This window comes from Rhinolophus sinicus, linkage group LG06 (genome assembly GCF_036562045.2).
Source record: "Rhinolophus sinicus isolate RSC01 linkage group LG06, ASM3656204v1, whole genome shotgun sequence".
Lineage (NCBI taxonomy): Eukaryota > Metazoa > Chordata > Mammalia > Chiroptera > Rhinolophidae > Rhinolophus > Rhinolophus sinicus.
Genome location: NC_133756.1, coordinates 153,647,028 through 153,671,534, shown reverse-complemented (window position 1 = coordinate 153,671,534; position 24,507 = coordinate 153,647,028). Strand labels below are relative to the sequence as shown.

At 50.7% G+C, this 24,507-nt stretch overlaps 1 protein-coding gene across 4 annotated transcripts in view; it reads left to right on the top strand.

Annotated features, from left to right (window-relative positions):
- The first annotated feature begins 1,252 nt into the window (after nucleotides 1–1,252).
- Nucleotides 1,253–24,507, top strand: part of LRP4 (LDL receptor related protein 4) — a 47,101-nt gene continuing 23,846 nt past the window's right edge. For 3 of the 4 annotated variants that reach the window (XM_019743542.2, XM_019743545.2, XM_019743546.2), the window contains exons 1-16: nucleotides 1,293–1,477; nucleotides 14,341–14,487; nucleotides 15,668–15,784; nucleotides 16,072–16,185; nucleotides 16,517–16,633; nucleotides 16,996–17,124; nucleotides 17,331–17,450; nucleotides 17,850–17,975; nucleotides 18,589–18,714; nucleotides 18,906–19,040; nucleotides 19,438–19,563; nucleotides 19,909–20,139; nucleotides 20,925–21,081; nucleotides 22,035–22,252; nucleotides 22,410–22,586; nucleotides 22,982–23,107. In XM_019743542.2, coding sequence (XP_019599101.2) covers nucleotides 1,426–1,477; nucleotides 14,341–14,487; nucleotides 15,668–15,784; nucleotides 16,072–16,185; nucleotides 16,517–16,633; nucleotides 16,996–17,124; nucleotides 17,331–17,450; nucleotides 17,850–17,975; nucleotides 18,589–18,714; nucleotides 18,906–19,040; nucleotides 19,438–19,563; nucleotides 19,909–20,139; nucleotides 20,925–21,081; nucleotides 22,035–22,252; nucleotides 22,410–22,586; nucleotides 22,982–23,107 — 2,218 coding nt within the window. In that variant the 5' untranslated portion in view covers nucleotides 1,293–1,425. Of the gene's footprint in view, nucleotides 1,478–14,340; nucleotides 14,488–15,667; nucleotides 15,785–16,071; nucleotides 16,186–16,516; nucleotides 16,634–16,995; nucleotides 17,125–17,330; nucleotides 17,451–17,849; nucleotides 17,976–18,588; nucleotides 18,715–18,905; nucleotides 19,041–19,437; nucleotides 19,564–19,908; nucleotides 20,140–20,924; nucleotides 21,082–22,034; nucleotides 22,253–22,409; nucleotides 22,587–22,981; nucleotides 23,108–24,507 lie in introns of all 4 variants that reach the window. The other variant, XM_019743543.2, reaches the window with a different exon arrangement.

Sequence of the window (24,507 nt, the reverse complement as noted above, 5' to 3'; positions counted from 1 at the left end):
AAAAATTGAAAACAAGCAAGGATGAAATGTCAACCAATCCATTAGAGAAATTTCCCAACATCCTCTTTGCACTACACCAACTTGCTTTTCTCTCAGCTAACCTGGGGCATTTGGGTCTTCTTGACTCTATTTACCAATGAGAGAAAGTGGCTTAACCGAACGTCGGAAGATCCAAAGCCAGGAAAGATGGTGTACCAACTCCAAGGGAAGAGTGAGACATATAGGACCCCAAGGAAGTTGGGGACTTGGACAAAGGTAACAAGATTCAACCTAGAAAAGGAAAGGTGGTAACAAAATTAACTCAGACTATTAACATGCACTGGGGAAAGGCATAGGCCACAAAGGTAAAACAAGAGAGGAGTTTATAATCTTATGTAGTAACTCAAAAGTTAAATATGGCTGGAAGCTGGGAGGAGGCTAAGGTCTTTGGAAGAATGCAACTGCAAGTAAAGACTTACTTCCTTACCCGCTTCGTTCTTTGCCAGGATCAGAAAGTCAAAGAAGGTGAAGAGGCTAACAACGCTAATTTACAAAGACTTTGAGGAGCACTAAGTCTGTCTGGGCCAATTCTGGACGTCTGAACTGGGGCCACAGGACCCAGACAACCACCTCAGGAAATGAGTAAATGAAAAGGGGAGGTCGTGGAATTATTTAGCCCTGGAACAACGCTGCCCAGGCGGGGGTGGGGGGTAGGAGGTGGGGTGGGGGTGGAGCAAGAAGAAAAATCTCAGAACAGGAATTTTGACAGTGAGACTGCTAGTTAAGATACAGCACTCCAGGCCCCCTGATGTCCCTTGTTTGATGTCAATAAAGCCCGAGAGGATTATGCATTAGCAAGTCTTGCGTATTCTGAGACATCAATAAAGTCTGGATTTGGGGCCGGTAAGGGGGCCGGGGTCACGCTCAGGAGACTTGGGTCAGCCTGGGTGCTCCTCTCTGCATAGAGTTAGAGAGACCGGCATGTGAGAGTTGCTGCTAGAATAATTTTTTCAAGTTAGGGACATTCGAGCACTAGTGATGGGGAGGGGGAGGGGGGCTCTCTCGAGGGCTAGGAATGTGGGGGCGGCCTGAAGAGGAGCGGGGCCAGAGCGCAAGGCACCGCCGGGTGGGGTCTGGGGACCCGGAGGCGGGGGCCGAGGGCGGGAAGGGGCCGGGCCGGCGCTGGGGGCGGGACCAGGCGCGGTGGCGGTGGCGGGGGCTGCGGCGCGGGGGGCGGGGCAGCCGGGCCCGGGACACCCCCTCCCGGTCCCCTGGCGGGGCGGCTTCGGCTCCGGCAGCACTGGAGGCAGCAGCGGCTACAGGACTTGCGGGGCGCGTCCGCCGCGGTGAACGGGACGCTTCCCCCTCGGGACCCTCCGCCGCACGTCCCACGGGAGCCGGCGGGACCCCAGGCCGGCAGGGAGTGCCGGCGGCGTCCGCGGCACCATGAGGCGGCGGTGGGGCGCGCTGCTGCTTGGCGCCCTGCTCTGCGCACACGGTAAGCGGCGCCGCCGAGCCCGCGCCAACCGGTCCTCGGGGAAAGTTTTGTGCTTGGGTCGGACCGCTGCAGGACTCACCTCCCGAGAGTGGGACGGCGCAGGCTGGGGCCTGAGACCCCTCGCCCTCACTCCAAGCAGTAACCCTGAGATTGCGTGCCGGGGAGGAGAGCACCAGCTTCTCCAGCTCAAGTCCGAGAGGGGGCAGCGGTGGAGGAGCTCCCCGGGCCGGGTCTGGGCCGGGCTGAGGGAAGATCCGAGGTGCTCGCTCGCCTGCCCTCGCTGCTTAGAAGAGCTGGGGCTACTTTTCCTTTCAGGTTAAGACAGTCTCTGTGTCCTTGATGCGAATGAATGTGCGCGAAGAAAGGGAGGCGGGGGAGGATGGTTGCTAAACCATAAATTGTAAATAGCCCTCCTTCCAGGGAATGGGGGTCTCGGGCGGATCGCGGAGAGGGGCCCCAGTGGAATCTGAATACTTGAGCTCTGGGGAGTCCTGTTTTGGGGGAACAGTTCCTTGGACTTCAGACCCTGCTCCCACTGAGGGTCTTTGGGCACTGCCTGCTTGCAGCATCTCCCCTTAGTGGTGTTTTTGGGTTCCCTCTCCTGGCTGCGACCAATCAGCTCCCTGCCCTGGATCCTTCTCGGAGGGGGGAGGGGGAAACAGGGTTGAAAAGGGGGCAGAGAAGGGACACAAGGAAGAAACTGCTGGAAGGCTCCTGCAGATCCGTCCTGGCCCGGTTAGAGGGGCTGGGGGAGGCGGGTATTGCCGAACTTCAGAAGGCAGCCTACCGGCCGGCGCGATAACCCTCGGGGAAACTAGACCGAGGGCAGGAGGAGTACGGCTTCATCTGCTCCTTATTAATAAGTTGTTTGGTGCCCATACGGAACTGTTGTGTGTGATTAGGGCTCCGGTGGAATCTGTTTTTCCGCAGCCTCCTAAGACTGTGGGTGTACCCCGTGATTTAGCAGCTGCCTCTAGTTTGTCCCAAAGATTAAAAAAAACAAAACAAAAAAAAAACTTTGGTGTTTGGACCCCAACTGTATTCACCCACCACTACTCAACGGCGGGGATATCCCAATCTTCCCATTCTCTTCGCAGCCCGGATGGGGGGTGGGGTTGGGTATCCACGGGTCTGTAGACCCTGGCCCTGCACGGGTTTTTTCTTTAACGCAGAGCAGATTTCGGAACTTGCCTGGCAGGGCTTGGAGATGCCTGGGCACTTGTTTTAAAGATTGGTTTACCTCTCAAATCCAAAACAGAGTTCTCGTGTCTGTTATTTAAACTACCCGTGGATTTTAAATGATTTTTTCCATGCCTTCTCTAAACGCCGACTGAGCTCTTTCTCTCCGCTCTCAGCTCTTCCTCTCGGAGTCGTAGGCTGGCGGACTCGTGTTCCTCTTCGCACTGTGCTCTCCCCCTCCCGGGCTCTCTTCTAGAGGGTTATTTGTAGCCTCTTTGGCGTGTCGGGACAGCGGCCCTAGTGGGGTAGGAATGTAGCTGCTCTTCCCACCACTTGGGCCCCTTAAAGGGACAGCTATGCTTTTTGGGGGTTTCCCCCTTCGGGCTGCAAGAGAAGGGGATGGAACTTTCCTTTCGGCCCCCTGGAGGAAGTTTTGAAAAAGATCAAGGGAAATGGCAAGGCACTGAAAAAAAGGGGGGTGGGGTGGGGGCTAAAACGGATACCAACAAAGCCAAGGAGGTTGTCGCCTTCTGCCCTGGGGAAAGGGGAGCTGGAAGGTTCCTGGCTGAGACTGGCCAAGAGGCTTGTACTGCTCCAGAGCTGTCAAAACTACATGTGCTGCATCACCGCTGAGAATGGGGGTGGAGAATTGTGTATGTTCAATGCTTCAGAGAAAAGGATGGGCGGGTTCTTGGTAATTCTTTTGGGTTCTTTTTAAGGACAAAAAGTTTCATGGAAACTTCTTCTAAGCACGGGAGGCTTTCTGTGCACATGTGTAAGGACAGTCAGTGAAACGAAGAGCTAAACTTCCCCGAGCCTGATCGTAAGCCAGCCTGCAGGCCTGGAGGGAACAGATTCATGCTTCCCCAGTGAGACTGAGCAGTTGCTCAACCAAAATACCACCATCAGGATCCCTAACACCATGTTCCAGTGGCTCAGGGAGAAGACTGGGTGTCATAGTAGATCAATTCGGTGGACCTGACCTCAGCTAGGACTGAATTCACCACACTGAAGTTTAAGGTGCTAGTTGGCTGCTGCCAGGCCTTTGGGCTTTTCCTAGAGCCTAGGGGTTTGGCCTGAGCCTGTATAACACTCCAACCTTAAAGACTGTGAAAGGAAACTTGATTGCTGGTAATGGCCCTGGGTATCTTTCAACTGAAGGTGGAGGAGAAGCCTCCAACAATCGTTGCTACTTGAAGAGTGGAAAGAAACTATGTTGGTCTTAGAGGTCTCTTCCAGGTGAGCGAAAAGTTGAAAATTCTGCCTACAGGTGATTAGGTAGGTAGAGAGTTGTTTCTGAGGATGAGTGCAAAAGAGTGGGACTGAGATTGGTCCCCTTTCCAGCTGGCTGTTGTCATGGTGCTTGGTTGACCTTGTCCTTGATATTATTGGATTTGTGAAAGATGCTTGGCTTGTCACTGACTTTGGATTTCCTCTTCTGTCCCCTGTTGAATATCAGATAACATCTTTGGGACTGGCACATGGTATTAAGACTGACAGGTGCAAGGGAACCAAGTCTGGCCATGTCTGATACAGAGCACGTTGGGCATGTCCATCTTCTGGGTCAGCAAAGAACACAGCAGATTGCAGAGGACAGGGTGTGTTTTGTGGATCTTTGCTCATTCTTTCTCCTGATTGACTGCTAATCGTCATCCCTAAGAAGAAGGAAAATGGGCAGGATTGGCTATGTTGCTTCTGTTTTGAAGAAAAGATCGATACTAGGGACTTTCCAAATGGGAACAGCATTTCAGGGACTACTTTAAGAAGTAGTCTTGTCTCTTTTTTTAGGATTGGGCACATCTCCTAATTATGAGAGTTCCATGCCCTTGGTTGACTAGCTCTTCTAGCCTGTTTCAGCCACAGTCTCTACATTCCTTGACTCAACTTAGCCATGTGTTTTGTCACAGTTACCTGGGCGTGGAGCATCTGGGCCCCAGACTGTGTCTGGATTACCATCTCATCGTCAGCATCAGAAGCCCTTCTCCCCTACTCAGCCTAGTGGGACTCAGTGTCCTAGAGAAGACTGCGTTCTGACTGGTTGGCTGGCAGAGCCTGGTTTGGCCCTATAAATAGCTCTGATGAATGCCTGTGCTTGCCGTTCTTCAGCTTAGAGCTGGCAGGGTCGGGTTATTTCTCCCCAGTACACTCAGGAGCATTCCCTAAACTGGGCTCTGCACCCATTCATTTGTTCATTCATTCCACATATGCACATTTGTCAAACACTAATCTTATCACTGCCTGCAGAGCTCAGTGATTAAGCAGCACGGGCACATCTGAGTTTGAATCTTGGCACTTCCTAGTGACTGTGTAAAACAATCTCCCTGAACTTCAGGGTTCTTATCTGTCAATGGGGAGGAGGCATAAGTAGTAATAAGTTATCACTTGAGAATATTGCACAAATTTAATGAGATAATAGTATGTTCAAACCATTCAGTACCGAGCCTGACAACTACTGTTATGATAGGCCTGGATAAACGTTAGCTCTTTGTTAGCAAGCTTGCATAAGTGGATTAGAGATGGTTGTGGCCTTTGGACTCTGGGAGCCAGGTAAACAAATCATTCTACTACAATGTCATGTGCTAAAATGGAGGCTCAGCTCTTCATTCATTCATTCATTCATTCATTCATTCATTTCAGCTGGTTTTTTGCTTGATTCTTTTAAAGATCTTGCTCCTTCTTTCCCCCCTTGAAAACCTAATGAAACCGAAGCCTAGTTTACTCCTGTGCGCACTTCCAGAAAAGAGGCCTATGAAGCTATACCATGAGTCTAGGAGCCCGGTCTGCCTTAGTTCTCCTGGGAGAGGTCCTGGGGGATGGGGATTTCCTGAGAGCTCCCTTGTTCTAGTCCTGTGGTCAGGGATGCAGCCAGGCATCTCACTCTAAGGTTGCTATGACCCAGGGTGAGAGGTGCTGGCTGAGGTCTCTTGTAGCTGGAACAGTTTAGAATTCCAAGCGTTCCCTCCCACTGGCCTGGGAAAGGAGTCAGGCCCCCGAGCTCATAAGGTAGTAATTGCCCCAATTTGGGGGCTGGGCTGTTGCGAGCCTCCTTCCTTCATGACTACCGTCTTCAATCAGGAATCCTGTCAGTGTGCAGAGATAATTGATGTGGGTCTCGAGCCCCCAGCTCCTCCACCCCAAAGTTTGACCCCTGTTGTCCCTTTGTTTCTTCCTTTTAAGTTGGTGCCAGTGATGCGATGTTTTTGGGGGCTGCGGAAAGTTGACCGTAACCAAGAGCAGCTGTTAAAAAGAGCTGATTCTCTAGCTTTCCTGGCAGTCTTTGACTCCGTTTTCTGTTCTGCATTTTTGATTTAGCAAGAAGCAAACATCCTAGCTGCCCCTGGGCACCTCTTATGCCCTTCCTAGCAAACTTCATTCTTTCACTGCACGTAGGCATTCCCATCCTTGCTCACAGCCGAGTGGATTGACTGTAAGCTTCCCTAACGCCTTGCTTCCCTACTCACTCAGGTTAAAGTCAGGGAAGGGCGCTGCCTGAGACCCAGCTGGGAGAGCCTTGCTGGGACTTGCTGCAAGCCCTGACGTGGCCCACGGGAGCTCCCCGCCTCACCTCCGTGCAGAGCTGAGGATCAGAGCTGAGAGCACAGCCGGAAACAAAAGACTGGGAGCAAACCCATCTGGCTGAGAGGCAGCGACACAAAGGTGCTGCTGCATAATTTATCACCGGAGGTTTTCTGGGGCCAGGAAGCTCGTGGCTCCAGGCAGAGCCTTTTTGGGGGAGAGGGGCCCTCCCCCTGTCTGGGTGTCAGGCCAGACAGGTACAGAGTACGGTAGTGGGAGAGACACCTGATTAGCACGTGAAATAAAGAAGCTTCAAGGTGGTAAGGATCTCCAGTGATCTCTCCAAGCTCAGCAGTTCCACTTCCTTCTAGGCTTGCAGGGCCTGGGTGGGTGAAATGCTCCAAATGTCATTGACCCCCAGCTTTGGAAGCCCGACTGCCACCTCCTTTTGGGCATGGGTGAGGATGAGCGACAATTTCTCTGCTGGATTGAATACAGCCTTCTGGAAACCAAGTACAGAGGTCAGGTTATAATATCCATAAGCCTAGCATATAAGAAAGGGGAGCTCCCTTCTCCTTTTTCCACTCCCTACCCCTTACCTCCAGCAGTTTAAATAGGAAGTTTCAACTACGGTTCAGAAAAGCAATAAGAGTGAAAGGCTCTAAAGCGTATCTCCCCCAGATGAGAATTTCTGCCTTTCTGGGAATGATCTCCTCTGGTTTTGCATCACAAACTGGGACATCTGATCTAAAAAATACAAATGTACTTTTGGGGCAGTTAACATTTTGTAATCTTTTGCTGTATTCCTGGCACTGTTGTAAGTGTGTAGCGTGTAGTATCACATTTATGGCTCATCAGGGTCCTTAGGAGGTCGGTACTGTTAGGTGCTTGTCTGACAGATGAGAAACCAAGGCTCAGAGAAGTTTGCTGTCACACAGCTAGTGAGTGAGCCAGGATTTGATCTCAGAGCCTAAGCTGTTAACCCGTTAACCCATACCTCTTAGAGCAGAATATTTTATATCCAAGCCATCCCCAAAAATCTAGGTTGTGAATATCCATATTTTATCTTAGATGGACCTCTCTGTTTTCAAACCTCAGCTTCTCAGGGAATCCCAATGCATAAAGAATTACTTTTCAGGTGCTTTTTGATGGAGGGAGACTTAAAAAGGCTCCCAGAAAGGGAGATGTGGTTTGTTGCTCCCTGAAGCCATGTGTTACTTGTGTTTTGAGATGTAGGGTGAAAAGAAAACCACATTTTCAGCAGCTCCTCGCAGAGCATAGCCCCATTCAAGCCCTGTTGGATTTGTGAAATCTGTTGACTGAGCTCCTGGGCAGGGTAAGTAGACTTTTGAGGGCCTGTGTGGAAACAGCCTAGTATCATAGCTAACATTACCGGGCTGAGAGAGAGGACACATCCACTTGAAGATGATGGGGTTAATAATAACACAGTATTATTATCCACAGCGGATGCAGGGAATATGTTCCACGCCCTCCAGTGGATGCCTGAAACGGCGGATAGTACTGAACCCTATGTATGCTGTGTTTTCTCCTATAGCTGCATACCTATGGTAAAGTTTCATTTATAAATTAGGCAAGAGATTAACAACAATAATAAAATAAAACGATTATAACAATATACTGTAATAAAAGTTTTGTGAATATGGTCTCTCTCTCTCTCAAAATATCTTATTATATTGTACGTACAGCATGGATACGCTGGACAAAGAGATGATTTGCATCCTGGGCAGATGGAGCGCATAGTGTGAGATTTTATCACGCTACTCAAAATGGCACACAATTTAAAACTTATGAGGTGTTTATTTCTGGAATTTTCCACTTAATATTTTCAGACCACCCTTGACGATGTGTAACTGAAACTGCAGATAAGGAGGGACTCCTGTACTAACAACAACAGCTTACTGTGTACTACATATATTATCTCATTTAAACCTCCCAACAACCCTGTGAAATAGGTACAATTATTACCCTCGTTTTACAAAAGAGGAAACTAGTCCATTTCTGAATTGCTCTGCAATTTAAGTTGTGACTGCTCTTTTCTGTGCTTGCATCCTAGGGGTTGGTGGATGATAAATTAGACAAGGATAAAGGATGCCATGTGCCTAGAGCGCCTTCCGAGAAAGGCAATGCAGGACCATTGCCATCGAGCTTTCTTCCACCTCTTCCCATAGTCATTTATACCACCAACTTAACTCATGAGGTGACACACAATAGGGTTTTTAGATGTCTCCAGCCCTGAAATAGTAGGTCTTACTCGTGGGGTGGCTAGATAAGACAGTTCTGAGTCATATTCTATAATAGTAATAGCAAGAGCTATTGTTTATTGAGAGCTTAGTCTGTGCCAGACATTCTGCTAAGTATTTTTTTATGAATTAACTAATTCGATTCTCATAACATTCATATGAGGTAGGGACTCTTGTTATCCCAATTTTCCTGATGAGAAACTAAGGTATAAAGAGATTCAATAATGTGCCCAGGGCTAGACAGCCAGGCATGAACTTAGTTTTGTTAAGAAGAGGAGCGCTTAACGTTATGCTCTTCTGCCTCAAAACTTGGGAGGCTGACCGTTCAGAACTTCTTTTCTGTGTTTAAGAGTGGCAAGAGGGCTGAACTTTCTGGGACCAGTAATCATGTGTCTGAGGGTATCTGATGGTGATGGCCCTTTTGAGAGAGGGCCCAGGTAGATTTTCAAACCAACCAGGTAAGGCTGGCCTCTAGGGATCTAGGAACAGAAAGAAGTAGAGTCATAGCATGTCGGTATTGCAGCCTGTTAATATAGCAAGTGAAAAGAACTCTCATTAGGAGAAGGGCGTGGACTGGATAGGACTAGGAAGCCGCCTGAAAAAGATGACTCTTATTTTCTTGAGTAAGTGCAGGTTAAGTGGGAAATAACTACTTTTATTTCTGATATCCTAGACCTCTTTTATGCTGTGACCCCAACTCTCACAAGACTCTAGAGGAATGTATCATTCATTCATTTTACAAACTTAGATTGATCAGCTATATACCAAGCATTGAACTACGCACTGTGAATACAAATACAAAACTCTAGATCACACAGTTCCAACTGCTGAGATGCTTACGGTCTAGTAAGTGAACAGTGATCCCACAGTGTGCTAAATGCTACCATAGGAAGAGGCGCAAAGGGCCTCTGGGGTACAGAGCAGGGGCTTTCGATTTGGCCAGGGCTGTGTGGGTCCTGGTGGGGCAGCATCAGGAACGGGTTCACTTCCTGGCCTCCTCCTGCTGCCAACCATTTACCTCTTTTGGTATTGCTTCTGATATTTCCTATGCAAGCTCTGTCCTCTCAAATGGAGGCGTTTCTAGGCACCCAGCTCTCTCCAGTTTCCAGGTATCTCTTGGATGAGATTAATTTTCATGCGGCTCCTTGCTGCCAACTCCTGTCAGTTATGTCAGTTTTGCCTTGCTTCATGGGCACCCCTTTCAGTGAGAGATGTGCACCGAGTAGGCTACCCAAGGAGCTGAAATTAGGGGATTGGTTTCTCAGTTGGCCAGGATGTAGTTTAGGGTCATTTCATATAACTTATCCTCATTAAATAAGGTTTATATCTTCACCAGTGCCGTTAGTGGACAGGAGGAGAGAGGAGAGCTTTAGTGTTAAAAGAAAAACATCCTTCACGTATATGAGTAATGATTCCTCCTTTTCCCATTGTCATCCTTCCACACGGGTAGCTGACATATTCCGGCATGCACAGGGCACTCCTTAAGCATCTCATCTCTGGTTCAACTTGAAAAAGCTGTTCTGTAGCTGTATGTAGTCACGGTCCACCTTGGGCTTCCAAGTGACAGGTGTGGTCCCCCTTCAGCTAAGAAGTCAATGGGATGGTGCAGAGCAGTGCCTCTCTTTACTTTGAATCAGTGTTAGCTGGAAAACTTACTGAAAGTCCAGAATCTGAGATCACATGAAGAGAAGAATCCTGGCCTAAAGGTCATAATGAGGTTGCCCTCCTGGCTCTCTAATTCACCCCATGACCTTGGCCAAAGCAGGTGACCTTACCTGTTAAGTGCGCACTACAGTAACTACTCAGGGTTATTATAATAATGATGAAATGAGAATGCAAGTATGTATGCCAAAGTAGCTTGTAAGCTGTCAAGAGAAATTACAAAATATAATTATTTGTTGTCAGAGCCCTGTTCCTTTCTGGACCAATACAACACTGAGATACTTGTCAAAGGACTGGGGCTCTAGACGGTCCCTGTTTTGCTACTTTACTTGAAGGCAAGGGAACTTATCCTTAGCCATCACCAGAAGGAGAGGTCGCTGCTTGAGATCCATACTCACTGCGTATTTGCTAATCGAGAATGTATGAAGGGGGACCCAAAACTTCTAGTGTTGTAAATTCCCTTTTTTAACCCAGGTTATGGAAAATTCTCATAATAGCAACACCATTATTTGAGGAGGGGAGCAGTATAATAAAGTCATTAAGAGCCGAGGCTCTGGGATCAACCAGCCTGGGTGTGAGTGCTGGCTCCAAACCTTAGGAGCTGTGTGATCTATTGACAGACTTCGAGTCTCTGTGTTTCAACTGTGAAGTGGTGATAATAACAATAGTGCCACCTCCCAGAGTTGTTGAGAGCTTTCAATGACATAACATATGACAATCACTTAGGAAAGTGCTTGGAGAGCACTTGCTAAGTACTCAGTCGGTAATGGTTGTATTATTAGGAAACTTTTGTGGTGTGCCAGCCCTGTGCGAGGCAGTTTACATGGGTTATTTAACTTAACCTATATAAAAACCCTTTGTGGTAGAACTATTATCATGCCCATTTTATGGATGAGGAAACTGAGGCCTAGAGGCATTAACTAACTTGCTCAAAGTGTTTCAGTTAATGGTAGAACCAGGATTTGGACTTCCGTCTCTCTGACTCCAGAATCTGTGCTCTCTCGGATGTTACACTGTGTCTGGTATACCAGATAGATGTTTCTCTTCTTTAAAAGAAAGTAATGAGAAATTGGTAAGATGGTTAAAGTTTTGGTTAACCTTTCAGGAAGACCCTATGAGCACATTCACATGTCTCCCAAAAGCTGGCTGACTTGATGATTAGGGGCAGTGAGCACTTTGGGGAGAGAGCTTTTCCTTGTTGAATTACGTTAGGTCAAAGGGCCCACGCCCCTGGAGGTGAAGGGAGCTTGCAGTGTGGCTGACAAATAGCTTTCAAGGCCAGAAGCATAGCTGACTATTCTAACTTAACACTTCTTAAAATGAACACTGCATTTTGCCACCCGCAGATTTTTCTTTTCTTTCTTCACTCACCATTCTCTTAGTTAAAAAGGGTTAAAAGCTGTCCTTTATGACCACAGCCAGGACTTGAGTGAAAAGGCAGAATTCCACCTCCGGAGATCCCAGAGGGGTAGCAGTTGTCCAGAAGAGCTGGCTTTTTGGAGTATAATGCATCTGTTTACTGTGAACGGCCCAAGCCAAGGGTTCCCCTGACCAGTGGCTGCCTGACCTTCACATGCTAATGTTCAGATATTGCTCTGACTTATAGGAAGTCTCGACTCTTCAGCCTCCTGCAACTAACCTGATGCCCATCCGAGGGAGTGCTTTGTCCCTGAAGTTTGCATGGGGAAATCAGGACTTTTGCTATTACTCAGCCAAGGGTGGGGGTGGGGCCTGAAAAGAAGTGCGGGGCGGGACCTCAAGGCATCCAGATACTGCTGTTCTTGCTCTCCCAGTCCTGGTACTGGGGTTCTTAAAATCAAGGCCTTTTGGAACAATTTAACCCCTACATCCCTATGCCTGTAGACTCATCCTGCACTTGTTGAGCATTTTGGTGTGCCAAGGCATGAGGTCGGCTTCTTCCATGTTTATCTTCTTGTCCAATCTGTGTGGCCTTTTTACATGAGGACACTGAGGCTTAGGGAGCTAAGTGACTTGTAGAAGATCGGACATCTGGTCAGGGGACCCCAGGACTGTCTGCTCCAGGTCCGGTGCTTTTTCTCTTCCCCCTCCCCCCAATTCCTTCTTCCTCCTCTCTGTTCTTGTCAGCCCCTTACCCTGAACTGTTGGTGCAGCCCCACTCCCTGTCTCGTGTGTGTGTGTGTGTGTGTGTGTGTGTGTGTGTGTAACAGTGGTTCTCAACCTCTATTGACAGATAATTTCTTTGTTATGGGGGCCTGTCTTGAACATTGTAGGATATTTAGCAGTGTCCCTGGCTTTTATCCACTAGATGCCAGAAATACCACCAATCATGACAACCAAAAATGTCATCATGCCTTGCCAAATGCACCCCAGGGAGGAGGGGGAGCCATCCCTGGTTGTGAACCAGTAAGTTAGCCATATCCTTCCTCTTTTGCATCCCTCCCCGTGAAGGAGGTCAGCATATTGGGGAGCACCGCCGCATGGCGTCCTCTGGAATCCTTTGTCTTTGCTGTTTCATGCAGCCAGAGTTCCCTAAATCAGCACCTATAGCTGTGATGAGCTGGTCACACTAGAGAAGCTCCTCAGCCTCTGGGGTGCAGGGTCTGAGTGGAAAATAAAACCCCTATTCCTTCCTTTTCAGTGATCTCAGAACAGGTCCAGGAGGATGGGGCTGGGCTGGGCCGCTGGGTCTTCAGCTTCCCTGGGGAAGGATCCTATGTCGTGCACTTGCAGAGAGACCTAGAGAGACAGGGGAGCTAGCTGGGCTTGGAGCAAGGCCTTCCTGTGAGCTGTAGAGATGCTGCATCTCTCAAACAGATTCCTTTGATTTCCGCAGGAAATCCTGCATCTTTTCTAGGGCAGCTGATACCCTTAGCATGTGGAAGGGGAGGGCAAGGCCTCAGTTGAGGATCTAGTGAGAGCTCTGGTTCTTCACTCCAGAAATGAACATTTTGGCTGTAGTTTCAGGGATTCACAGATGCTCATGCCTGCCATCCATCCATCCATCCGCAGGTTAGGTACCCCTGCCTTACGCTCACCCTTGGGGCTGAAATGGAGAGGGAGGGCTCTAGGGCTCTCTCCTTGCTTTTCGAGGGGCAGCAGCACACCCTTTCATTCTGGGCCCTAAGCCCTGAGCCAGGCTGACTAACTGTAATGTGCAGTGAAGGCGTATGTTGAGATGAGCCAAGAAAGAGAGGCTGGCCCCGGTAAATAGGAAAGGAAAAGGAATGGTAATTTAGGAGCTGACTCCTTCCTTCCCTGTTCCAGCCCAGCCTGAGGGTAGGGTCCAGCTGAGGGGAGGAAGGGGAGAAGAAAGCAAAGAAGGGGGAGAGATGAGCACTGAGCAGTGGCCCCCTTCTTTCCCAGCTGCAGCAGCGCAGCGGGTTAGATGAATGCTGGGAGGGGGAGAGTGACCCTGGCAGAACCCTTTGTTCCAGCTGAGGCTGGAGCGGGGGCACTGAGCCATTCACACGCCATCCCAGGGCATCCTGCTGGGCACTGGGGAGGGGGCACAGCAGCCGGTCATGGGACTTGGCCAGGCAGATAGCTCAATAGGGAAGCCCAGCTGCGTGCTGTGGAGGCTGGGGGAGGGGCTGCTTCTGCCATCCTTCCTCCAGGCTGTGACTTGTCCCACAGACAGGAAGGCCTTGACTGGTGCCAGTCACTGTGCCCTGAGGTGGCCTGGTCCCTACCTCTTTGGACCCCACTTCTTTTCAAAAGTGAGCTCTGACTGGGGAACTCACTGCAGCCTGTGCTGCTTCTTGCTCCCCTGTGTGGATTCCTTATCTCTAATAGGTGTCTAGCATCTTAATTGCACTCTTATTTCTTGCCCTTCCTGGCCCACACCAAGGGACGGCCTGGTCCTGCTCAGAGGCAAAGGCATCTATTTCTCAACCAAGTTTGGGAGGGAAGAACATGGAAGCCTCATCTGCATCACCCCGTCTGTCTGCTGCTCCCCTTCCCTAAGAGCACCAACTTTCCAGGTGGTATCATTGGTCTCTGGGCCTTTGTGAGTGCCGGGTAAAAATGCTTGTCATAGAGAGAATACCTGCCCTCTTTGTGAGCCCAGAGTCAGAGGGTATCTTCTTGACCATTTGTGCCTTGGAGGAGGGGCAGACACCATTACATGATGTACATCTCCCTGCAGCGTCTCTGTGTCACCTGGGTGACCTTGGTCTTAGACTTGGCTCCTCTACCTTCCCTCTGTAATGGGGCTTTGCTGGGGCAGGGGCTGAGCCCTCACTGGTTTCTTTTCCCTCTGCCCAGGCCTAGCCAGCAGCCCCGAGTGTGCTTGTGGTCGGAGCCACTTCACCTGCGCAGTGAGTGCCCTTGGCGAATGCACCTGTATCCCCGCCCAGTGGCAGTGTGACGGAGACAATGACTGTGGCGACCACAGCGATGAGGACGGATGTAGTAAGAACCTCCCTGTGGGCAGGGGAAGGGGTGGAAGAGGGCCCTGCGGGTGGAGGAGCAAGCACAAGTCTGGTGGAGTTTTCTGTGCATCCGCTGGGTCAAACTCAGAGCCTTGGCCTCTTGTGAGGATGACAGGTATCACCGATGGGTGGGTTCCTCACGACACATACGGCTCCAACCCTCTTGTACTTCCCATGTTTCCATGCACATGTGTCCAGGAAAACAAACTTTGAAACAAGTATGGAGGAAAACACCATTGAAAATACAGATAGTCTCTTTAAATAGATCGCTCTGTATTTATGTGAATGTGTGTTTGTGTATTTGTACTGCATATTTGTACATTTGTTACTGTGCGTACTATACATGGATGCAGATGGTTTGTTTCTAACTGGTATTCTGTATAATCAAATCTTTTTATAATAACATAGACTTTGTAAGAAATCTTACATTCTCTTTAAATCTCCCTTTTCCCCTCGTGTAGTAACATGCACAACAGGCTAGAGGGTCCTATCTTGGATACATAGAAATCACTGCCGAGGCAATTGTCTGGGTGTAGGGGTGCAACCTGCAGCACCTACGTCTGAGGGTGGCTAATTAGTCTAATAAGAATGAAGCTACAACCTGGACCTTATTAAGTCTAACCATTTCAGCTAATTGCTTTGATGGTAAATGGCTCACTTTCATGTAGCACTTTCACATGCATTTTCTCAAAAGACCTCTGTGCGCCGAGTATAATTATCCCCATTGTGCAGTCGAAGAACCTGCTACTCAGAGAGGGGAACTGACTTGCTCAGTGTGATAAGTAATGAGTTCTAGAACTGGAAATGGAGCCCAGATGTGTCAATCATCACTTAACAAAGGCAAAAGAGAAAAAAATACACTTTTTTCTCTTGCTCATGTTTTTCTTACTGCTTGCCTCGTGGTCTTGAGTTCCTCAGGCTGCTCTGCCCTGTGAATCTCTCACCGCCATTCCCTGCTACTACTCTCACTTCTTTGCTACAGTTTCTGCTTCGAGTCTCATCAGCTGGTGGGGTCAGGCACAGGAATCTGAAGACGGACTGTGATTCAGATGGGAGACTTGGAACAAAGGTGTTAGGAAAGGATTTCTGGCCCGGCTGAGCCTGCCTGAGGAAGTATACCGCGCTGATTCCCTTTGCTCTTCTTTTTTCCCCGGACCCAGTGCTGCCCACCTGTTCCCCTCTTGACTTTCACTGTGACAATGGCAAGTGCATCCGCCGTTCCTGGGTGTGTGACGGGGACAACGATTGCGAGGATGACTCGGACGAGCAGGACTGTCGTGAGTGCGGCCAGGGCCAGGCGGGCGCCCTCAGGCTCCGTGGGGGAGGGGTTTCTATCAGAAAGTGATGCCCCGGGCCCACGTCAGCCCTTGGGTCTTCAGCTCCTGGTCCTGTACATTCGTCTTCCCTCTTGGCCACATAAGCCCCCCAGGAGACAGCCACCTGCTGCGGGTCCCTCGGGGCGGCCTCGGAGCTGCCTGACTGCTCTGTTCTGCAAGGCTTTCCATGGAGCTTCCAGGCACGGGCCCCCACTGCCTGCAGCAGCCTGACTTCTCTGTGCCCTCAGCCCCCAGGGAGTGTGAGGAGGACGAGTTCCCCTGCCAGAACGGCTACTGCATCCGGAGCCTGTGGCACTGTGACGGTGACAATGACTGCGGTGACAACAGCGATGAGCAGTGTGGTGAGTGGTGCTCCGAGGGGGCAGGCAGGTGGCTGCGCTCGGGAGGAGAGCGCACCGGGGGCTCCAGCGCCGCCAGGACCTTGAACTGCCCTGGTATCTATGTGTCTGGAGCAGCTGGAAGAAGGCTGGAGAGACGGAGCAGTCCAGACCCCTCAGCCATCCTGGAGCAGGAGCCTGAGGCCCCGTCTCTGTAGGGCCTCGGCTTCCCGGGGGAGTCTTGCCAGGCTGGGTCAGACCCGCAGGGGCAGTGAGGGGGGAGTCAGGGAGAATGGTAAGAGGGTGGCCTGTAGGGCTCCCTCAGGATGGCTGTCCCATCTTGCCTTCCCCCCAGACATGCGCAAGTGCTCTGACAAGGAATTCCGCTGCAGTGATGGAAGCTGTATCGCTGAACACTGGTACTGTGATGGTGACACGGATTGCAAAGATGGCTCTGACGAGGAAAGCTGTCGTGAGTTGCCCCAGATCTCAGGCTCTTGGGCTGGAATGGGGCAGAGGGCTCCGTCCCATGGGCGGCGGGCCAGGCTGAGGGATGCATGGACAGTAGCCAAGACAGGTGCGATCTTAAGAAGCAGTTTCTCCTAGGCTGAGCTGGGGTGGAAGCAGGTTCCCCAGGTGAGAAGTGAGGTCTCTCTTTGGTCCACTTGAATACGGGAGTCTACAAATATAAAGGCCATCCCACATGAAACCTGGTTACATCTCACTTGCAGAAGGTGCTTTGCCCGAGCATCATTGCCCCTTGGAGGAGTCAGGGCCCCTCTCCCCTGCCCGGGCCTGAGTGTGCGCCCCTCCCTACCCCTGCCTTCCTCCCAGCCTCAGCAGTGCCAGCGCCCCCCTGCAACCTAGAAGAGTTCCAGTGTGCCTACGGCCGCTGCATCCTAGACATATACCACTGTGATGGTGACGACGACTGTGGAGACTGGTCGGACGAGTCTGACTGCTGTGAGCGCTCGGGCCAGCTGCACGGAGGAGGGAGGGGCCCGTTTGGGGTGGCGAGGCACAGGTGCCAGCTGGGGCAGGAGCTCAGAGGGAGACTTTCTGGGGCAGAGATGAAGGAGCTGGAGTGCTATGGCTGTGGCTTTCTAGTTTGCTATGGGACACTCTGTGCACGGCCTCGCTAGAGACACAAGTTTGTCGTATTTCCCCAGCCTCCCACCAGCCCTGCCGTTCTGGGGAGTTCATGTGTGACAGTGGCCTGTGCATCAATGCGGGCTGGCGCTGCGATGGCGACGCAGACTGTGATGACCAATCTGATGAGCGCAACTGCAGTGAGTGGGGGACAGCGCCGGAGGTCTGAGCTGGAAGTAGGGAGAGGGATTGTGGAACCAAAGAGGCCACCACCAACAAAGCATGAAAACAGATTGGACAGGATCACCGAGTACAGTTGTGGAGGTTGTACACTGCACGGAGGCACTGTGTCCAAAGAGATACCAGTCACATAATAGACATATGTGCTATCATCATATAGGCTTATGTATTCATCGTGGTAGTTTTCCATCAGATGGCAGTACAGGTTTTCTAATTCACACGAAGATGCCCTCTAGACCAATGTGACGTTGGTGTCCAGAGCGTGGCATGGGAGCTGGCATAAAGTACAATTTTGGATGGCGGGGAGGAGCTTTGAGCTGAAATGGGGCCTGCCTTTCATTAGGCCTTTGCTTTGCCAGCCACCTCCATGTGCACAGCAGAACAGTTCCGCTGTCGGTCAGGCCGCTGCGTCCGCCTGTCCTGGCGCTGCGATGGGGAAGACGATTGTGCAGACAACAGTGATGAAGAGAACTGTGAAAACACAGGTGGGGTCTCCCAGAGGCACCCCAGGCCCCTTAGCCTGAAGTGGGGGTGTAGGACGAGTGGAAAGAGGGCTGAGTGTGGAGACAACCATTCCAGTTGGGCCAAGGTGATGTTTTAGTCAAATCTTGCCCATGGCCTGGATTTTAACTGCCCTTCTTAGTTACCAGTATCAAATCCCGGTGCATTTGTTGACCTGCATTCTGGCCTAGAACACGGTATCAGGACTGGGAGCTTTAGTTGCCTCTCACATTCCAACTCACACACAGCCCCGGGCCTGTTGCTCTGCCTGGTGAGCCAGGACTGCTCTCTGTGGCTGACGACCCGACGCCCACAACCCTCGCCACGCTGGGTGCTGGGCACACGGGTGCAATTTCTCATTCTGTCCTACGTCTCTCACCGTCCACAGTGGTGTCCTGGGAAGAAAACGAATGCAGACATTTAGCCAGCCCTGTCTGAGCTGTTTCCTGCCTTGGACCCCGACCCTCCCACCTTACGTTTCATCTGTCTCCAGCTCGCCCTAGAAAATGACAGGCTCCCGTCCTTTTGTTGACCCAAGCCCTGCCCTGCTGTGACCTGACTCTGCCTCCCTCCCACCTTCCCTCTGTCCTTCTCTAGGAAGCCCCCAGTGTGCCTCGGACCAGTTCCTGTGTTGGAACGGGCGCTGCATCGGACAGAGGAAGCTGTGCAATGGGGCCAATGATTGCGGTGACAACAGCGACGAAAGCCCACAGCAGAACTGCCGTGAGTGTCCCCAGTGGGCGGGCCCGGCCCATGGTTTGTGGCTGAACCCCACCCATACGGTTCAAAGAGAATCCTCCCTGGGGACTCTTGCAGCCCCGGGAGCTGTTCTTCGTGGTCCAGGTGGAATGCCAAGTTGGCTGTCTGGGGGAGGATTCTGGGCTCAACTCCCATCTCTGGCTTGGCTGGCACAGGGCCCCGGACGGGTGAGGAGAACTGCAATGTTAACAACGGTGGCTGTGCCCAGAAGTGCCAGATGGTGCGGGGGGCAGTGCAGTGTACCTGCCACACAGGCTACCGGCTCACAGAGGACGGACGCATGTGCCATGGTGAGCTGGGACCTGGTTTGGAGCGAGGCCAGGATGCTGGGCAAGGCCAGCAGACAGTGAGCTGTGTTTCCTATGGGTCAGACATTTGATGGACATGACCTCATTTCATCATGACAGTAATCCTAGGAGGTAGGGATTGTCCCTCCCATTGCACAGATGGGAAAACTGAAGCTCAGAGGGGTTAAGTAACTTACTGAAGGCTACAGGGCTGTTGAGTAGCAGAGTTGGGATTCCAGCCTAGGGTGCATGACCTCAAAGCCCTTAACCACTTGTTCTCTAACCTCACTAGGCCTAGAAAGTAGATGGGTATGTGAGCAGAAAAGCCTCTGGTCAGCCTGGGAGTTGGGGGTGGGAGGATGGCAGAAGAGAGAGCTCCTGACCTGCCCGGTCCTCACAGATGTGAATGAATGTGCTGAGGAAGGTTATTGCAGCCAGGGCTGCACCAACAGCGAAGGGGCTTTCCAGTGCTGGTGTGAGGCAGGCTACGAACTCCGGCCCGACCGGCGCAGCTGCAAGGCTCTGGGTAAGGGGTGTTGGCATTTGGCTGGGTGGGCAGAGGGCTGAGTGTGGAAACAGCCAGGTGTTCCACTACTCAGGGATTTGCTGAGAGCTAGCGAGATTTCCATCTCAGTAAAATGGAGCTGTGAGGTGCATTCTGGGCTCCCCAAAATGCTGTACTGGGTGGGGTTGGGTGGCTGGGCTTGGGGAGTATACTTTAGAAATCCCCACTCTTCTAGTGCTGATGCCAACAGCTCAGGACATGCCTAGATGGCCAGGGGTCCCATCTGTCAGCCAAGAATCTGGGGGTGCATGCAGAAGGGGGCAGCGCTGGAGCCCATGGGGGCCCCATTTCTATGATATATCCCAGGGCCAGAGCCTGTGCTGCTGTTCGCCAATCGCATTGACATACGGCAGGTGCTGCCGCACCGCTCTGAGTACACGCTGCTGCTCAACAACCTGGAGAACGCCATCGCCCTTGACTTCCATCACCGGCGTGAGCTTGTCTTCTGGTCGGACGTCACCCTGGACCGAATCCTCCGGGCCAACCTCAATGGCAGCAACGTGGAGGAGGTTGTGTCTACGGGGCTCGAGAGCCCAGGTAGGGATCCAGGCTCCGCAGGGAGGGGCCGGGCCACGCCATGTGCAAAGCAACCATGGAAGGAACAGGCTAGTGGTTTGCAAACCTCAGGCAGCAGAACATCTTTTTCTTCCAGTGAAATCTTGGAGGAACTGACATTGATAACATTTGTTAGTATCCATTAATTTTTATAGGTTCAGATTTGCTTGTTATTGAGCTTCACCGACAGCAGTTACAGTTCTCTACCAGCCTTTGCATCCAGTTAACTCTGAATTTTGTTTTGATTGCTTAGTATAATGCGTAATCTGACCGACCCAGATAAATATATCCAAATGTTTACAGATGAAAAAAAACACAGCTCACTTTGCAATCTCAGGGCATGTTACAAGCAGATGAAGTGGGTTGGAATTTGGTACCAAGCACATTTGACTCAAATTATGGAACTTCTAAAGTGCCTCTGCAAAACCCTAAGCTACAATTTGCAAACCCTTGAGCCAATGCAGCTCCCTGGGTGTGGGTCAGGGAGCCAGAATTCAGGAAATGGAGCAGGGATGGCTGAGAGGAGGAAATGCATGACCTGGGATAGTCACTTCACTTCTCTGTGCTTCAGTTTCTTTGTCTTCCTGGGGATATAGTACCTCACTTACAGAGTTGTTGTGCTGATTAAATGAGCTTGTCTGTGTAACATTGTTAGAATAGTGCCTGGCCCCGAGAAACCGCCGCGTGTTAGAGTTTGCTCTTATTACTATGGCACAGAAGAGCCCGGGCGGGATCCCTGACAATTTCCCCCTGCCTCTTTCCACCAGGAGGCCTCGCTGTGGATTGGGTCCATGACAAACTCTACTGGACAGACTCAGGGACATCAAGGATTGAGGTGGCCAACCTGGACGGGGCCCACCGGAAGGTGCTACTTTGGCAGAACCTCGAGAAGCCCCGGGCCATTGCCTTACACCCCATGGAGGGGTGAGTGAGTTGTGTCCCAAATTCCTAAATCCCTCTTGCAACCTTCAGGGACGATTCCCAGGCCATCTGAACCAGGCTTTGTTGGGCAGCATCCTCACAGTGCCGTGCTAACAGCATGGACTCTCTGCCCGGCTTGCCTGGATTTGAGTCCTGGCTCTGCAGTAAGTGGCTGTGTGGCCTTAGGCTAGTTAGTTTATCTCTCTGCCTCCGTTTACTCATGTCTAAATTGGTGATTAAAAAACAAACAAACAACAAAAAAAAACACCATACCTACCTCATAGCTGTGTGAAGATTAAATGAGAAGATGCATTTTAAATGGCATAATACACTTTAGATAAATTGTATAAGTTTAGATAAGTTTAATACACTTTAGATAAGTTTAACGTTTTTATTATTCGCTTATAAGGTTGAGCTAGTTAATCATTTTTATTATTAGAAGAAAAGTCTCCTGAAATGGAAGTTCTTAACCTCTGGCTCTTAAAAATTTAATTCAGTCACTTGAAGGTCCTACAGGTATAGGTCAGCTATTTTAGAAACACTGTGTGTGTGTGTGTGTGTGTGTGTGTGTGTGTGTGTGTGTGTGTATAAAATACAAAGGCAGTGATAGAGGTTACGACAAAGTAGAAAGTGCCTGTCCTAATATTATACTAGATTGTCAATTCCACGAGGGTTGTAATTTTTCGGTTTTGTTCACTGCTATACGCCCAGTGCTTAAGATCATACTCTGCCCATAGCAGATACTACCCCCAAAATTGTTAAATGAATAAATGTCCTGTCTAGAAACACTTACATTAAAACAATTAAAAAACACTCTCTAGACCAAACAGCATGTATCCTCTACCAGTTGATGTCCCTTGGTTAAATGGATACAAGCCCCTTGCCTGATTACTATCCCAATTACTTACCTATCATCTACTGCCTGTCTCTTAACGTCCTTTTTTCTCTCTTCCTAGTACCATTTACTGGACAGACTGGGGCAACACCCCCCGCATCGAAGCCTCCAGCATGGATGGCTCTGGACGCCGCATCATTGCTGATACCCATCTTTTCTGGCCCAATGGCCTCACGATTGACTACGCCGGGCATCGGATGTACTGGGTGGACGCTAAGCACCACGTCATCGAGAGGGCCAATCTGGACGGGAGTCACCGCAAGGCTGTCATTAGCCAGGGTGAGGGCCTTCCTCCACTCTCCTTCATGTCTCATCCTCCTCCCGTCCTGGCTCCCAGGAGCCTTGGCAGAGGGTGAGAGTTGTGCAGTTGCCAGGCCTGGGCCCAGGGGCTGTGGTAGGCCAAGTCTGGACTGAGGTCCTCTTGGACTTTCCCCAGGCCTCCCGCACCCCTTTGCCATCACAGTGTTTGAAGACAGCCTGTACTGGACAGACTGGCATACCAAGAGCATCAATAGTGCTAACAAATTTACTGGCAAGAACCAGGAGATCATTCGCAACAAACTCCACTTTCCCATGGACATCCACACCTTGCATCCCCAGCGCCAGCCTGCAGGTAAAGCACTGCCCACCTGGTGAGCCTCTGGTGCCTCTAAGAACCTTCCCTGCACCTGTCACAGTTGCCATTGTTTCTGGCCAGGAAATTTGAGGTTGGCACTGACACGGGCTAATTCCTCCCTCTGCTGGACATTTAGGGTAGTACAACATGAAGATTTATGAAAGACCAGTTGAACTTCACTGTCCCCATCTAATTCATGCAGCATTTATAGGGCATCCCTTATGTGTCAGGTAGTCACTGTGTTCACAGCTGGGGCAGATATAAAAAAATAGTAAGACATAGTTCCTCCCTCCAGGGAGCTCACACCATTGCCAAACCCCGACTCACTAGCCTTGGGGCCACTTTTGCCCACTTTTGGTCTTACCTGACCCTCTTGCTCTGGGCTCTTTGAGCAGGGAAAAACCGCTGTGGGGACAACAACGGAGGCTGCACCCACCTGTGTCTGCCCAGTGGCCAGAACTACACCTGTGCCTGCCCCACTGGCTTCCGCAAGATCAGCAGCCACGCCTGTGCCCAGAGTAAGTGGGTCTGGGGCACCTGCCTCAATGGATGTCCCTTGTGAGGGTGGGTGGAAGAAACAGAGACAGGAGTTTGAGGGATTGCCTGTTGTGGGGAGGAGCTGGGCTCCTCAGGTAGTCCCTGGAGAGGAAGAAAGTAAGAGGCTGAGGGCTCCTACACCAAAGCTGAGGACTGAGTGCCCAGCAGTAGTTGATAAAGGCTCAGGACATCACCCAGTCAAGTATGAACGCCTGCAGCCAGGCTTGTGTATCATTTCACCAGGTAGGATGATTTATACACAGGCAGCAAGAGGGTTCCAGGCCCTTCTAGAAAGCAGGGGAATGGTTTCCCACCTCTTTACGTTTAGCCTCACCCTGTTAAAGACTATCTTTTAGCCTCTAAATCAGAGCTAAGACTAGGACTTCTGGAGACGATTGGTATACAGAGGCCCTGGAGAGATATGTGCCTAACGGTGAAAGACAATGGGGTTCCCTGGCTGGTCTCTGGACTGCTGTTTTGGCTTCCTTTGAGCTCCTGCAGGGGCATTGCCTTGAGAGGGTAGCCCTGTCTAGCTCAGAGCCACGGGTGACTTTTTCCTAAGAGTAATCCAGGAAGGAGTGATCCAGGAAGGTGTATGGTATGGCCAGCAAGGGGCCTGGGGTCCTTCCTCACAAATCAGCAGCTTCTCTTACTTACCGCCACGTACCCACTGACCCGCTTATCCATGGTTACAATCATATTTCTCTTCATATCTGAGAGTGAGATTAGAGAAACTTTGGAGAAATGGGCAATATTCATTCAACACACATTGATAGAGAACCTAGTTTCCTTGCATTCTTTTGTGCCCAGCTCTTCCCATATTGTGTTAGTGAGGTGCAAGAGCTTTCCCCAGGAGCTTTCCCTGAAGGGTATCCCAGATCTTCAAAGAAGACAGTAAAGTTAGACAGGAAGTGCCTTTCCTAGGAAACATTGAGACAGACCAGAATAGGGCCAAGGGATGGAGAAGAGCCAGCTGGAAAGAAGCTATGTGGGGGAGTGGCCAGAGCTCCTTCTCTGGTGCTTTATAACCAGGGGATTCCTGGCAGGGTACTTGACCTCTCCTAGCCTCGGGGTTGCTCATCTAGAAAGTGAGACTAAGTATAACGTGAACCACAAAGAATTGCTATGAGGGTAAAAGAGACAAGGCAAGAAAAGCGCCAAGCTCTGTGCCTGGTACAGAGTAAGTGCTCAATTAATAGTCACTATTGACTAAAGTTGTGAAGAGAAGAGCAAGAGGCAGGGATCTGGATGAAGGAGTAGAGTAGCAGAAGCCCTAAAGCAGCCTTAGAAGTGACAGAGGTGGGGAGGGGCTCAGAGGTGATCTAGCCAGCGTGCTGGAAGAGATGGGCAAAGCGAGAGGAGAGAAAAGGTGAGATGAGGC